The sequence below is a fragment of the Camelus dromedarius genome, unplaced genomic scaffold (genome assembly GCF_036321535.1).
Source record: "Camelus dromedarius isolate mCamDro1 unplaced genomic scaffold, mCamDro1.pat HAP1_SCAFFOLD_198, whole genome shotgun sequence".
In the NCBI taxonomy this organism is placed as follows: domain Eukaryota; kingdom Metazoa; phylum Chordata; class Mammalia; order Artiodactyla; family Camelidae; genus Camelus; species Camelus dromedarius.
This window is the reverse complement of record NW_026989822.1, coordinates 126643-142550: the sequence shown is the minus strand read 5'-3', so window position 1 is coordinate 142550 and position 15908 is coordinate 126643. Positions and strand designations below refer to the sequence as shown.

Below are 15908 nucleotides of genomic sequence, written 5' to 3'. Positions count from 1 at the left end.
CAGCAGCCCTGTGAACTTGGGTGCACTGCACCTCTAACTCTGAGAGACATCCACAGAACGAAATTCTGTGGCCTCTTTTTCCTAGTTTGACCTGAACTCTCCGTGCTTAACCTAAAGCCTCCCTGTCCTCGGGGAAGAAGATGCTGGTCAGGACCTCCTGTAACGTGCTCGATGCTTCTCTGCAGGTTGTAATTCACACAGAGATGGAGACGCGGGGTGGAGGGGAGGGGAGAGAGGCCTGGCTCTTAAATTCCAGTGCCAGGCTGTCCAGGCGTCCTGAGTGGTCATTTGAGACCAGCCTCCAGAAGCACCAGGGATGTGATTTGACCTTGGGCTATTTGTGGCGGCCCAGGGTCCCGGGGTGCAGCTCAGGCTTCCGGGGTGACCGCACTGACGCACAGGGTGGAGGCACCCCTCTAGGCACCTGGTACCACCAGGGGAGGACAGGCAGGGGAGGGGCCCTGAGCATCACTTCCCACCCCAACCTGGGCAGCGCTGGCCACAGGGAGGGCTGGAAGGCCACAGAGGGGCGGCGTGCTGCAGAGAGGGGACCCCTCTTCCCTCCCACAGCAGGGCGGGGGCTCCTCTCCAGGGCCCCCAGGGGTCTGTGGCCAGAATCAGCCTGGATTCTGCTCTCAGATGCACAGAATGGAGGGGGCACTCCCTTCACCCCACGTGCCCAGCAGAAGGGGCACCTGGAGGCTTCAGGGCCCTGCCCAGCCATCTGGAACCAGCCAACAAGAATTCTGCAGAAACTTGAAAACTTCAACTTGCTTGCCAACAGCAGATGGCTTGCCGGTCACAAGTCCTCCGGCCCCTTAGCAGGGTCGGATCAGAGGCTGACTTCTCAGATTCCTTCCAGAATGTGCTGCCTGCCCCTCACTGCACTGGGGCCCACGTCCTGCACTGACTGCTCGGCCGAGGCCCCCACCCCAGTGCCGCAGGGGAGACCCCACAGGACAGTGGTCCCCCACGAGCCTGTGTCCATGGGCTGATGTGACCCACCTGCCCTCTCCCCGTGGTGCCTTGGAAGTTAGGGCACGAGAGGGGATGAGCTGGACAAAAGGAAAGAGGGGTTCAGAGATGCCCCAGTCTGGGTGCTCAAGTCTTTATAAACACTGAGGTGTGGCCCAGTTGCCCAAAACACGGCCTCCAGGCACTGATCTCCCCTAAGCAGGCGGCCCTAGGCCAGGCCAGCCCGCAGATGGCACCCCGGACCGCCAGCAGCGGGCCAGTGCCCATGGGCAGGTGGAGACTGGGGAACCCGGGGCCGGGCACCTCCCTGGGCCCAGCGAGACTTCAGTGTCTGAAGACACCTAGTTTTTCCAGGGACAAGAAGGGCTCAGGGGGAGGGAGGGGGAGCCTCCCAAGAACAGCCCCCTCCTGAGACCTGAGCCCCCCCGAAGCCCTCCCACTGTTTCATGGTGGATGGACCTCCCTCCCCGCTGCTTAGGGTGGACCCCCCACCTGTCCTGCTCCTGGGCACCTCAGGAATGACCCCGGCTGTCTCCCGAAGGCACAGAAGACCATGGGCATCTCCCTCATTCGGGGTCTGGGCGGCTCTGACAGGAGAAGGGATGGACCCATCCTACAGAAGCCCTGCCTGGGGGCCTCTGCAGAGCCGGACTGATCACCATCCACGACGGCCAACCTCCGTGGCGTTGGTGACAAGAGACCAGAATCACCTGTCTACATGCCATGGGAGAACTGCTGAAGATATCAAGTGTTGGTGACGTTGCATAAAGATTCGAGCCACCGAGGTCTGCAATTTACCCCTCATCCATCTACATTAGCAGTTTTATTTACCTAGGTCTCCCCAGCGAGTCTCTAGGACACAGCAATCCTTGGCCTTCAGATTTTAGACTATCTGCATTTGAAAGGACACTCACAAGAGCCAGTGCTCAACTTTGCACAAGGGGAAAACAGTGAAACAGTGGGAAAACAGAGGGAAAAACTGAAACAGTGAGTGGGGCACCAAAGGCCATCGGCTGTCACAGGCCATCCTCCAAAGCCCACAGTGGAGACACATGGTGTGGGCGGGGTGGGCCTGAGGCTCGGGGAACACCCTTACTTCCTCTGACGACACGACTTTCTCTGTATTAAAATGACGGCCTTGTGAATTTGTGACAAGGATCAAATCAGCACCATGTAGGAACACAGTATGTGAATCCAAACATTCGCTGTATCTGCTGGGTTTTATGCATTTGTTACCAACGGCCCTGAGAGAAACATTCTCCAACAATCTGGAGCCTAAAGACTGACACATTTTAATTTTTTTAATTTAAAAAATTAAAAAAAAATTTAAATGACTGATATACTACCAGACCTGCTTAATCCTGAGGTGGCACTGGTGTGTTTTTATTTCACACTTTCCACCTACAGGAGGTAAAGCACCTTGGACCAAGGGGTATTTTCCCTGCGTGCAAAATTGAGACCCAGCTCTTGGAATTGTTTCAAATGCAAATATTCTAAAATCTGAAGGCCAAGGGTTGATGCGTTCTAGAAATTCCAAACCAGAGGACGGGTTCCCCGGAGCACCTGCCTCAGGGTCAGAGGTCGGCCCTCTGGGGTCCCAGCCTGGTCAGTGGAGGCCCCTCTTCAGTTCCATCCTCCCTCAGTCATCAAAGCTGCCATGTGCCCCCTCCAGGAAGAGGGTCACCTGTTTCCACCCACTTTGCTGGTGGCCCTGGTGGCCATCTAGACGGCCCCAAGGAACGTGTGTCCTCAAAGACACAGCCACAGCCACACACCCTAAGGTTTCACAAGCCTGTCAGCTGCCCTGGTGAATCAGAGTGACTGCGTTAGCCAGGGCCAGTGTGCTTTCACTCAGATGGAGGCCACAGTGATGTCAGAGGGTGGCAGGGCCCCGCGGCCCAGCGGGGGAGAAAGACGCCTGACAGCGCATACTCGCAGGGCGATACACAGACAGACACACGACCGCCTCCGACAACAGCCCCCGCAAGAGCTAGTCCGGGGACCCCGGGCGCGTCCTCCGCCCGGACGTCACCCAAGTGCCCTGAGTAGGAAGCAGGAGCTACACAGGCTGGTTGCTGGGGCCGGGTTGGGGCTGCCACCAAGGCGGCAGGATTCAGTGGCCATGGGGCACCAGCAGAGACAGCAAGACAAGGCATGTGGCTGAGAAAGTGTTTACCAGCCCTCAGGGCCTGGACCTCGGCCAGGCTCCCGGCGGCCGCGCCCACGCGGATTCCTCAGCGAGGTTACATACTGACATGCCGGCAGACCCCAATGGCAGCGAGTCTGCTGAGCGCCCGAGGGGGTGGCCTCGAAAATCTGGCCCTCGGGGGAGCACAGTGCAAAGACGGGGAGGTGGGGTGGGGGTGTGCAGAGGGAGGGAGGGACAGCCCTCCTGCCAGCCCCCCAGGGGAAGGGAGGAAGGACAGAGCCCTCCACCTTCCCACACAGGGTTCCCAACCCACCAGAGCGGACGCGGCCTTACCTCTCGGAACTCGACCCCCGAGACCCGTGTTAACCGGTCTCGACACAGAATCCCAGGGGTGGGAAGTGGGCGGCCCTGTAAGCAGACGAGATGAGCCCACAGACCCCATGAGGATGCGGGGAGGAGACGGCACCTGTGACAAGGATGCATTCACCAAACTCCAGGAGGGAAAAATCCGAGGACGATGTCATCTCAGAACGGTGGCCGGGGCCGCCAGCCGGCCCGGGGAGCCCCTCCTGCCATCCAGAGCCCAGCACACACCAGACAGACATCCTGGCTGAGCCCTCAGCCCCTGCGGTGGGAACTCAGACACTCATTCCCTGCAGCTAGGAGTCCGTCCAAGTCCCGGCCTCTGCCAGGTTCTCGCTGAGAGATGAAAACGCCTGTGTATTTGAACCTTTACACAGAAAAGGCCCTGAAGCGTCCCCTCCCCCGACGCAGCTTCCTCCACTCGAGGGCCGTTTGCTGGGTCCACAGAAGAGGACGCCAGGCGCTAACTGGCCAGAATGCAGGACCAGGCAAACCAAAGTTCACCTGAGCTGGGAGAGGCTGGGAGGAGACGTGCAGGAGGGCAGCTCAGGCTGCCCCCAGGACACTCTGCCACCGCGAGGGACATTCCGGGCACCTGCCCTTCCCGTGCGGTTTCTCGGGCTGTCTTCAGGTGGAGCCAACAGCCCTGGGGTTTCGAGCAAGGAGCCAATGGACTGTGCTCTGAGTGTGGCTGCGCTGACACCCGGGGCCCGTCCCCGAGTGCCTCTTCCTCCCCAGGCTGGGATCACCACTCCCGCCGTGACCGTCCCAGCGCGACCCTCCCGTGTGTCTCTGTGCACAGGTGAGCACGCACGAGGATCCGCCGGCTCGTCCCACTCTACAGCTGGAATCTAAACTCGTGGGAGTGGGGGCTGCGTGTGACTCACCCTCTCGTCCTCTAAGAATGAACGAGCAGTCAGGTCACAGCCCGAGGCGGGGGGAGGGGGGAACAATGAGCCCAATTTCACTGCTGATCTCACTAGGGCAGGTTTACTTGATGGACACAAGTATTAGGATCTGAATTCTGTCCCCCCCAAATTCATACACTGAAGTCCTAAAGGTGATTAACATAAAATGAGGTCGTATTGAGGTGGGGCAACCCCATGGGACTGGTGTCCTTGTAAGCAGAGATGACACAGACACGCAGAGGGAGACCCCGTGAGGACTCAGGGAGGAGACAGTGTCTGCAGGAGACACCAGCCCTGCCGACACCTTGCTCTTGGGCTCCGGCCTCCAGGACGGGGAGAGGATGATCACGGGTTGTCTGAGCCCCCAGGCAGCGGGACTTTGTCCTGGGAGCGCGGGGAACACCAACATGGGAGGTCACAGCTACCTGGAGGCCTCCTCGATCAGTAAACCAAACCTCCTTTCTACAAACAGCACAAGGGGAACCCACCCTGTGTGATGGAAAAGTACGCCTTTCCAGCTGTAACTCACATCCTCCTCCTCCCATCTGATAATGCTGCAAAAATAAGTGCAGAGTGTGCAAAAGTGAACAGTAAACACAGGAAGTACAAAGCAAGTCATAATGCACTCCCAAAATTCTCTGCATTGGGAGAGCACAGAGGTGTGGGAGGGTCTGGCCTACGGAGGGGCTGTTTGCTGGGAAGGGTCTGGGAGACCCTATCTGCCTGCCAGCAGCTCTCCCAGGAACAGAAAACCACGGAGATGTCTTTATGTTGGAAACATTCCCCCAGGAGGCTCCCGAGCCCTCGAGCTGCCGGGGTGCCTGCACCTTGACTTGTGCTGTGATGCAGACGGGCCTGGACATGTGTCCCTAAAGCAGTACCACGGCTGGTCCCCTGGGGAAAACAGCGGCTCATGGTGCTTGTGGGCTGTGGGCCTGCCCGGGGACTCCAGCCGGGGGTGGGCTCTGGACTGTCAGGTGTGGACGGGGCCCCGGGCGGAGCACCCCGTCAGCTCACCACAGGGCTGGGCAGCGGTAAGACCGGTGGGTTGGGGCCTCCTGGGGTTGGGGGTCTCCCGAGGTGGAGGCCCCCAGGCCAAGCCACAGCAGGCCCACGGTCACATCAAGTGGCCTTCACCCCGCCAGCTACGCTGACCCATCGCATCCTCACGAACCCCCATGTGGTTCCCATGCAGCAGGGGGGCTCGGGTCTGGACAGTGACCCATCCGAGGCCACCCAATCCCTTTAAGCCGCAGACCTTGCAGAAGCCCAGGCATGGGCCGAGGCCTGTCCCGGCCAAATCCGCTGTGGCTGGAGCGTGCCTTCAGTCGGAGACCAAGGGCTTTCTCCCCTGACCACCGCGCCTCCAACTCAGTCCTGCGGCGGGGACCCTCGGGTGTAGCTCAGTGCATCGTCAGGACACGGGAAAGAGCTTCGGTAACACCACGCTTCCCAGAAGCAAGCTGCAAAAGCCCTGAACCACCCAGCTTCAGTCTCGCAGGACAGCTAACCCCCACAGTGGCACCCTCAGGGTCGGCACTGCGCCTTTCACACCCCACCCAGCACCTTGCGCCCGGCCCGAGGGCACGTCCTCCTGGAGCCCCTGGCCCGCCAGCCTTGTCTGGCAGGACCATCTCTGCGGGGCTCTCCGGATCCCCTCCTGGAGATGACCACTCCCCAGGCTCCTCCAGGACAAAGATGTCCCCCCACCCCCCCAGTGCCAAGGCACCACGCAGACACTCAGAAAGCTACCAACATTCAGAAAGGGCTGCTGGACAAATGAATTAATGGGAAGGAAGGAAGGGGAGAGGGAGGGACAGAGGCAGGGCCAGTGAGGCCCCCAACAGGCCCTTGGCTGACAACGGGCCCTTGGCCCAGGCAGGGGGAGGACCTGCAGCCTCCAGCCCACAGTCAGGAGCTCCTTCTGGGAGAGGACCCCACGACCTGGTGTGGGAGTCACCTGCCACTTCCCGGGCTTTTGGCCACCTCCCTCGGGCCATCACAAAGGGACTTGGGCCCTTTGTGGGTCCACAGACCCACCATAGACCCCAGCGAGCCCCCAGCCTGGAGATGCTGGCAGCAGGCTCTCCCCCAGGCCATGGGCTGGAGGCGAGGCCTGGAGCCAGCGGCTGGGTGCCCATCACAACAGCAGCCTCGCCATTCTCTCTCGGCCTCTCTGGGTCTTCTGGCCTCCTTCTGGCTGGAGGACTAGAGCCGGGGCCCAGAGCCAGGGGGCAGACTACTAATGATGAATGAACACTTTCCATCTGCATCTACACCTGGGAGGCCTGGGTCACGTAAAGACGGGCATTACAGTCGAGAAGTGGGAACCCGGAAAGAGCAGTGGCTGGGTTAGGACTTGAACTTCAAGGGTGCAAATTGCAAGTAGCCTTGTTTACTCCCTTTGTTAAAAAGGCTGTACTCACTCTGTAAAGAAGGTCATTTGCCTCATTTTATTTAGAGTCCACATATAAGTGTATCATAGGGTATCTGTCTTTCTCTGTCTGACCAACTTCACTTAGTATAGAACCTCTAGGTCCATCCATCTTGCTGCAAAAGGTATTATTTCTTTTTCATGGCTGAATAGTATTCCACTGCAAAAGCAGGAACAGACTCACAGACACAAAACAAACTTATGGTCACCAAAGGGGGAAGGGGGTTGAGATACACTAGGAGCTTGGAATTTGCAAGTACAAATTACTGGATATAAAACAGATTAACAACAAGGTCCTACTGTACAGCACAGGGAACTATATTTAATTTCTTGTAATAAATTATAATGAAAAAGAATCTGAAAAGGAACAAGTATGTGTAACTGAATCGCTATGCTGTACACCAGAAACTAACACTGAATCAACTATATTCAATTTAAAAAAAAGCAAACAAAAACCTGCACAGCTTTACTCAAAAAATCAACCAACTGCCTAAAGAGAAAGGCTTGCTTCTCACCCTTCCTGTGGGTTTTCTCTGGGTGGGGGGATGGCAGGGGCCTTTGGGGTGTGATGTGGGAGAGCGGGGCAGGGGACCACTCACCATGACGTCCCCCTTCAGGAGCTGGGCCGGCTCCACGGAGATGCAGACCCTGCCTTGGTTTTCTGGGCCAACGTTGCTTCAGAACAAACAAAAAGGTTCATTGTCACAGGGTTCGTGATTTAGTGGGAAGAATGCATTCTGAGAACAGCAGCCCCATGATGGACATCACACAAGGTACCCTGCTCCGCCCAGGAACCCAAATCCTTAGACTCTCCCCTGCAGAAATGGGTCCAAAAGGTGCGAAAAAGCCATGGGGCCGGCAAGGTCCTGGGGGCAACACCAGAGACCCCAGGCAGCGTGGAACCCAGGGGTGTTCATGGCCCCGCTTCTGTAATAAGCTAAGAGTGTGACCACCCGTGTGTCACCAACGCCCGGGTCCAACAGGAGTCCAGACATGTGGTAACAGCTCCTTCCGAGCAATGAGAAGCCTTTTTTTCACCTTTGTTCATTTTCCATCAATGTGCATAAAATGCTCATCCAAACAGAAACAAACCCAATCAAAAAGATCTAGAAACTCATACACATTCTGGAAATGTGTGCCTGCCCTTTGTCTAAACGCAAAAAGGAGAGAGAGGCAAATTGTGGTCGGCCCCCAAATGAGAGCCGTATCCGATTCCTTCCATGCAGCATGGGGCCCCTCAGCCCCACTCCGGTCCCAGCGTCCTGGCCCCTGGATGGAGCCAACCACTGTGACAGTAGCAAGACGCCTGCCAGAGGTATGGCGGGGGTCCCCCACCTCGGCTTCCCGGGCGGCTTCCTGGGGGTCCATCTGGGCTCTGCCACAGCCCCCGCCCCCGCCCTGCAGTGGGACCTCTACCCCGCCCCACCCTGGCCAGGCCCCTCCCTCGCTCTTCAGTGCCCCCACGCAGGCAACCCACTCACTAGATCCCTGACGTGTACACCGGCTGCATGGCCTGGTAGAGCTTCAGAAAGGGCCGGCAGGCTGAAAGACACACAGAGTGCTCTGTAAAGATGCGAAGCCAACAGGCGAACCGCAGTCTGATGGACGGATGCGTGGACAGAGGGGAGCCAGGGCCTTCCCTCGGGGCCTGGGGCAGCAGTGCTGGAGTCACCCACAGCGAGGGACACCGCGCTCCCGGGGCAGGTCCCTCTCCCCTCACTGGCCACCCGTGCCCCTGATAGGCAGGTCGGCCCTGCCGCACCCTGGCAGCTTTGTGTGGTCAGGGGCCAGGGGGACTGAGGACCAGCCCCCGGCGTGGACGTCTCAGGAGGGAACGGGAGGCAGGGCCGGCACCGGGAAGCAGGTGTGGAGACACTCACCTCCACCCATGTCGAAGTTCGGGGTCCCATGCAGGATGACAAAATGCAGGAACAGGGGTGACGCGTTCATCTTCACCGTTCCTGACAGGAGCCCACTGAGAAACTGAACGTACCTGCGGAGGGCAGTGGCTTAGAGCGCCCACGAGGTCCCTCCCACCCCCACACCCTGGGGGGGCCCCCCGGGGAGGAGGGAGGAGCCCTAGGAGAGACCTCAATGTGACTGCTCACAGCCGGGAGGGGTCCCAGCACCCCAGGCTCTGGTCCCTGCCCTGGAGCGCAAACCAGGCCCAACACCCATTGAGAACCTCCGGGCCCCCATGCTGACGTGGCCCACGACCTGGACACAGAACCCTGGGCACCTCCTGCTCTGCACCCCAAGCACCGGGCACCACCTCTGTCCAAGGAACCCCAAGCCAGGCAAGGCCAGGGCATGGCACGGTCACGGTCCCCAGGCCGGGAGACGGGACAGCAGGAGCCCTGCAGTCCCATGCACATGTTCTCTGAACCAGCTCACACCTCTGAAGTCACCCAACCCATCTCTCATCCTGCTATCCCTGGGAAACCCAAGGCACGGGGGTCTGCACTCCGTGACACATCTGATGGTGAGGGCCCCCACATGAGCTCCTGCACTGCCCTCCTGCCCTCTCCCTTCTCCTCCTCTGTGCCCGCCCTCCCCACGGCCTGTCTCACCCTGCTCTCTGAAGACCCTGCCGGCCAACAGCCCTGTGGGTGCACCTGGCAGTCCAGAGAGACCCTACCCGAGGAGTGCTTCCCCCTTGCTCCTCCCGGGACACAAGGTGCTGGCTGTGACCCCAGGTGGGCGCAGACCTGCCGGGATCTCACACACAGCCTGGCCTCAGCCTCTCCCTCCCCCTGCAGCGCCTCACTCCGGAGCAAACCAAAAGCCCACGGTACGCAGCACCTCCGTGCACCTCGGAACCCCAACGCCGACACGGAACCCCCCAGGTGCAGGGAGGAGGTGCCCGCTGACTCATGGGCTCCTCCATGCCCCCCCCACCCTGTCCACTCCCCCTGGAGCCAGGGACCCCCGCCCCATGACTGGGACCCCTGCCAGGCTCAGTGTACTTATGCTAAGAAACTCGTCTGCTTATTTCACTCAGCATACTGTCCACCCACGTTGTCACAGGTGGCACATTTTCATCCGTTTGTTACGGCTGAGTCCTCTTTCACGTGTGTACACCACGTCTTCCTCGTCCACCCATCCCCGGAGCGACACCTGGGTGCTCCAACATCTCGGCTGCTGTGGACAATGCTGCAGTGAACACGGGGTGGAGGCGTCTCTTCCAGGTCCTGCTTTCATTCCTTCAGGTGTACAGCCGGGATTGGGGTTGCCGGGTCACACGGCAGTTCTGTTTTTAATATTTTGAGGATCCTGCAACACCGTCGCCCACAGTGGCTACACCAGTTTAGATCCCCACCCACAGTGCACGAGGGTCCCTTCCCGCCAAGTCCCCGCCGATGCTCGTTTTCTCATCCTTTTGATGATGGCCATCTGAATGGTGGGAGGTAGCGTCTCTTCACAGTGTGTCAGTCATATATATGGAATCTTAAAGAGCCAAACTTTTAAAAAAAGAAAGGGAAATGGTGGTCCCCAGGGTCTGGGGGCTTGGGGACAAGAGGGGTTTGAGGGTACAGACCTGCACGGAGGAGGAGTGAGTCCCGGAGGTCTCCTCACAGGACGGGAATGCATCACATCAATGCTTGTATGCCTTAAACTTACACAACGCCACATGCCAGGCACACTCACATTTTTTAAAAGTATCTGATTGACCCCAGCAATTCAGAGGCAGTCCGTTATCTCAAGCTGCTGAATTTGCAAGCAAAGCAAACAGAACAAGAAGGAAATTTCTAGTAAACTGTAAAAACAGAAGTTTAAAACCTCCACTTATAGTAGAGGGAGGGTAGAACTCAGGGATACAGCACATGCCTAGCACTCACGAGTCCTGGGTTTGATCCCCAGTGCCGCCTCTAAAGATAAAGCAATAAACCGAATTACCACCCACAAACAAATAAGACCAAAAATCCCCCTACCTATAATCTATCCTTTTAGAAAAAACGTTAGAACATTGGCTTCAGCTTGGGTGTCCTTCACAGTGTTTCCACTTTCCGGGTGGCAGGTGCCCCTCTTCCCTTTCGGAGACCTCACCGCAGGATGGCAAGGCTGGATGGAAGCCCTGGGTGGTGGGTGGCCCCGTGGCCGGGCTGTGGCTGCAGGGATGGATCACCAGGTGACTCCACTCGGCTTCTTGTCCCACCTTCTAGCCAGACAGCAGGTGTCTTTATCCTCCCGTTCAGACGTGAGGACGCAGGTGTCCATCCTCTCATGCAGACTGAGGGACATGGGTGTCTCCATCCTCAGGACCCATCTGCCTGCTTATCACCCAGTGCACACCCTGCAGTTTGCAGGCCCTGCAGCTCCCTGGTCTTGAGCACAAGAGAATGGACCACGGACTTGGTCATCGCCGGCTCCAGAGAGCGGTCGTCCTCCCTGCAGTGCCAGGCAGCCCTGGTCACAACCCTTGACCCCTCGGCCTCCTCATGGCCAAGCCAGTGTGTCTCCTCTGTGGGCACCTGGCTGCTCGCTCCGCCCGCACTGGTCACTCCGGACAAGGTGGCCCTTCACTCGGGGACCCATGAGCACACAGACCTGGTGTCAGGAAGGAGGGGTGGTGGTCAGTTTGTTTCACATTTTTGTGCACATACGGAGGGTCCTCCACTTCCACTGACACAGCCCGGCCACCACTGCCACCCAGCAGCCAGAGGGAGGGTGGACGTTGCTTCTTTCGGGTGAGGAGGGTCAAGGGTCAGGGTGACGGCAGAAGAAGACCATTTCCCTGCAAGCTCCCAGAGCCCAGGCCGCGCTCCCAGGGGTCAGAGACGGAACTGAGGTGGGCATCCCCCTGCCTGGGCCCCAGGCGCACTGCCCAGCGGGGCCAGTTCCTCATGGCATTGCACCAAAAACCCTCCTCTTGAAGCAGCTCATGTGTAAATTCTCACCTGCCCATTTCAGACGTCTGCTGTGCATGCAGACTTCTCACCTTTCTAGGTGAATCAAAGACATAAAGTGTTAGGATGAAATGCAGCTGAGTTCTTCCTCCCTGCGCTTCCTTTGTCGGGAAGAAACACAAAGTCATTTTGTAAGTCAGTGTTTCCTATTCATGAAGCGCCACTTCCCGGCGATCCTGCTGCCTGACCTTGTGGAGCTGAAGTCGTTGCAGGCAACTTGTTCACAGGATTCGATGCAGCCGTAACTCCCAAGCCCCAGGCCTGGATTTTGTGACACTGTGGTTTTACCACCCAGTTGTTAGACACCTGACCGGGATCGGAACGGCCTTTTAGGAAAACCTCCGGAGAGAAGACCTGCACATGTGCCCTCTGCACCTTCCCTGCTTCCCATCCAAGGTCCTCTCGGACACTCATGGCATCGTGTCAAAAACGGGAGAAATGGGGAGGGTGTCGCTCAGGGGTGGAGCGTGTGCTTAGCAGGCACGAGGTCCTGGGTTCCATCCCCAGCCCCTCCTCTAAAAATAATTCAGTAAAACTACCTACCTCCCCTCCATCCAAAATGACAGAAATATTCCAAACCACATAATCCTACAGCCTGGGGAACTTTTGGCTACTAGACACCCAGGAATCCTGGGGTCCGCACACCCGGACTTTTGGCTTCCCCCTCGCCTCGCAGAGGGGACATGGGAACGACCCCACCGGGGTCTCCCCAGGGTCCCTTCTTCTCCGCACCCCTGCGAGGGGTTTGCTGCCCCAAAGGAGCCGGTCACCTGTCATCCCCCACCGCTCTCGGAGGGGGGACCCCAGAAGCGTGTGCCGTCTCGCTCCTTCTGGGAACAGGGAAGTGGAAGAAAGGGTGAGCTTGCCACCACTTCACTCATTGCTCCCACCGGGCTGTGCTGACGAAGGCCAGAGAAGAAGTTTCTTTTCTTAATTCCCCATCAAACTGAAGGGGCCTCCATGTTCATGGGCCACGCTGATGCAGCAGGGCCGTCGGCCTCCGCCGGAGGCCGCCCCGGGGCTTCCACCCGCTGCCCTCAGTCTGCTCAGGTGACAGGTGCGGGGAGAGGGCACCCCCGCCCAGAAACCCCGCTGGGAACCAGCGACTTCCAAGGGGCCTCTGTTGCCGCAGGCCGCCTGCTCGGTGGCTTTTAGGAGGAAGGCACAAAGTGACAGAGAATCTGCCATCCGTCAGACGGGCCTCCGGCCTCCCAGGCCCATAAACTAATCACGTGAAGGCCGGAGGAGCCTTGCTGCCAGGCTCCGAGCTTCCAGAACCACAAGCCTCAGCTCATGAATCCACTCTCACCACCAGACTGGCTTTGAGATGGTTTCCTGAGCTCAGTCCTGAAATGGCCTGCAAGGCCTGCCCTCGGGGCCATCTGGGGCCACAGCCACGGCTCCCACCCTGGCCTGTGCCCGCGGACATGGTCACCGCGCCTCCTGGAGGTCTCAGATGCTCCTGCATTGCTTCGCTCAGTTGTGACCAGCTGGATTATGGTGTGACCAGCATCTTCCCCGGCAGGCGCTGGGCGGGGTGACCTGCGGGGCTGGAGATGAGCCTCGGAGTGCAAACATAATCCACGCCGCCCTGACCACTCGTCAACGCTCTGGCCTCCATCCTCACTAGATGCACCATGACTGGGGCATGTCAGAGGGAGAAGTTCCCCTCCTCCATCAGTGCTGTTAATAAGCTGCAGGGAAGGGTGACCAGCACCCGTCCCCAGTGAGCACTGCGCTCTGGGCTGCACTACCCCTGCTCACCCTCCCGCCGGGGCACGTACAAATGTCACCGTTTTAGAAAAAGCTCAGCCCAGAAATGACACTCGCTGGCTCAAAATAGAACACGGGGCCATTTAACTGAAAGGCTAATAAAATCCTGGTTTCCCTCGGTGACTCACGTGTCCTGCGGTCCCACACCCACAACGCATGCCCCAGCCACGAGAATCTCCCAGGATGGAGCAGCAGGAGCCTCTGCAGTCCCTGAAGCCCCTTCCCCAGTGTAAACATCGTGACTCGGCCCTGGACCAACACACCCGCGGCCCTGCCTCCCCCCAGGTGCTGCTGGAACTTTCTGTGCCCCACACCTGTGGGCCCAGCCCTCGGCCCTGGGGAAACAGACATGAACGCAGGAAAACCGTCTCAGTAACTGTTCACTTTACAGTGAAAACACGGTGACCGTGTCCTTAGCCCCCCGGCCCCACATGCAGAGAAAGGGTGTCTGCCGGGCACGGGCTGCCGGCACCCGGCGCTGCTCCACGGGCCTGAGGGTGGCGTGGCTCACCTGGGTGCAGCCTGCTCCCTGGCCCCCCACAGCTTCTGCCTCTGAGGCTGATGCCGGGCACAGGGGCCACCATCCCCAAACCTGCATGTGTCCACACTCGTCCTGGAGAGCGTGTGGCCGCATCCCGCCGCCCGTAGCCACCCTGGCAGAGGCTGCGTGGCCCCCCACTCAGCTCAGATGCAGCTCCCTGCCCCTGGTCCTGGAGGCAGGACACCAGCCAAGTGCACGGAGGGACCGATGACTGAGCGCAGGGAGGGGCCCTGGGTCCACGCCAGAGCCGGCCAGGGTGGGTCATGATCCACCCCGGATTCACCCCGGGCACCTACCACCACCCCTCCTGCCTCGGCCGCTCCCAGGACTCACCCCCTCCGCCCCGATGTCCTCAGGTGTGAGGCCTCGTCGGTCTTTGCGCTCTGACTCTGGGACAACATGCACCGTTTCTGGGAAGGCTGCATCAAAGTCGAGACTTTGTCATCATAGAACTTCTTCATGGCAAATCTGTCGAGGGCCTGGTCGGCACTGGGGAGGCAGAGGGAGAGAGTTAGCCCCACGGCCACCACGGGGGCCCCCAGGCTGCTCTGAGGGACCCGCACCCTCAGGAGCCCCACTGCCCGGCACACCCACTCAGCACCTCCTCTCAGGCCTCTTCCCCCACCAGAAGATGAGGGGCCGAGGGGGCCAGGCCTGCAGGGTCTGAGTCCCTTCTGCTGGGCATCACTGGGCCCCACGCATGCTGGCAGGGGGTCGCCCACCCCTGCTTCCCACAGGCGGGCTCAGGCCCGGCGTCCACTCTCCTGCCACATGGGCACCACATGGGGGCAGCATCAGTGGGCTCTGCGGAGGCCAGCAGGCACACCCAGGCCTCTGGACCAGGAGGGGCCCCGCACGCCCTGCGGTTGGTGCCGCCCACCAGCCCCACGAGGCAAGTCTAGGACCCGCAGGGGACACTCTGAGTTCCAGTCTAGGAACACCTTGAGACGGGGAGAAGGCTTCAGCTGGTGGGGCGGAGAGCTGACAGAGGCCATGTCTCCGAAGTGACCGCCACAATGGCCACTCGGTTCTCCAACAGCCCACGGGACCTTATACTCCAGCCATACGGGGCCCACAGGTTCACCCCAGACGGGCACTCATGCAGCTTCCTGATCTGACCTCAGCACAAGCCAAGGGGCAGGACGCACAAAGTCCTCAGATCACCTGACCCCAAAGCTTCCTTGAAACCCTGATCACACACAATGTGGCCCTTCCCTGGAATGTGTGTGTGTGCACGTGCCCCTTCCGGAAAACGGGGCGTGCAGGAACGTGGACGCCAGAAAGACCTAGACAAGCATGCAGAGATAGGTGCACAGACGGGCTGCTCACGTCCGTCTAACAAGGGGCTGGGTGGGGTCTGCACGGAGGCAGGGGTAGGTGCAGGCTCCCTGAATATCTAAGACTCTGCATGTGCATGTGTTTTAAGTCACAAAGCAGAGTTCCATACCCACACGTGCATTTCTAAGCCTTCGGTCCCCTGGAATTCACTTCTACTAAATGCTGACACTGCATTGTGGCCAGCATTCAAGACGTCAGATCCGACGCTTTATCGACCCTCATCTTCCTAGGGCCATTACAAGAACGTTCATCCTCCTTCATGACCTGAAGTGTCTGCTCCGAGATGCGCACGGTGTGTGGCAAAGGCCTTCCAGACATCTGCTCCTTAGGACTGCTCTGCTTCTGGGAAGAACATGTAAGAGGAAGCGGTAGGAATGACTGAGATGTTCTTACTGTGTGTCTGGCTGGGGCGTGATGCTGTGCACCAGAAACTGACACATTGTAAACTGACTACACTTCGTTTTTTTTTTTTAATGGGGGGAAAAAAGATGTGCTGGTGAGAACGCATGCATCTCATGCA

General features: G+C 59.0%; 1 protein-coding gene across 1 annotated transcript in view; it reads right to left on the bottom strand.

Moving 5' to 3' along the window:
* LOC105088898 (tensin-3) overlaps positions 1-15908 on the bottom strand; it is an 82486-nt gene that overhangs the window by 57706 nt on the left and 8872 nt on the right. The window contains 4 exon segments of the mRNA XM_064483989.1: positions 7429-7504; positions 8311-8371; positions 8710-8822; positions 14456-14539. Coding sequence (XP_064340059.1) covers positions 7429-7504; positions 8311-8371; positions 8710-8822; positions 14456-14539 — 334 coding nt within the window.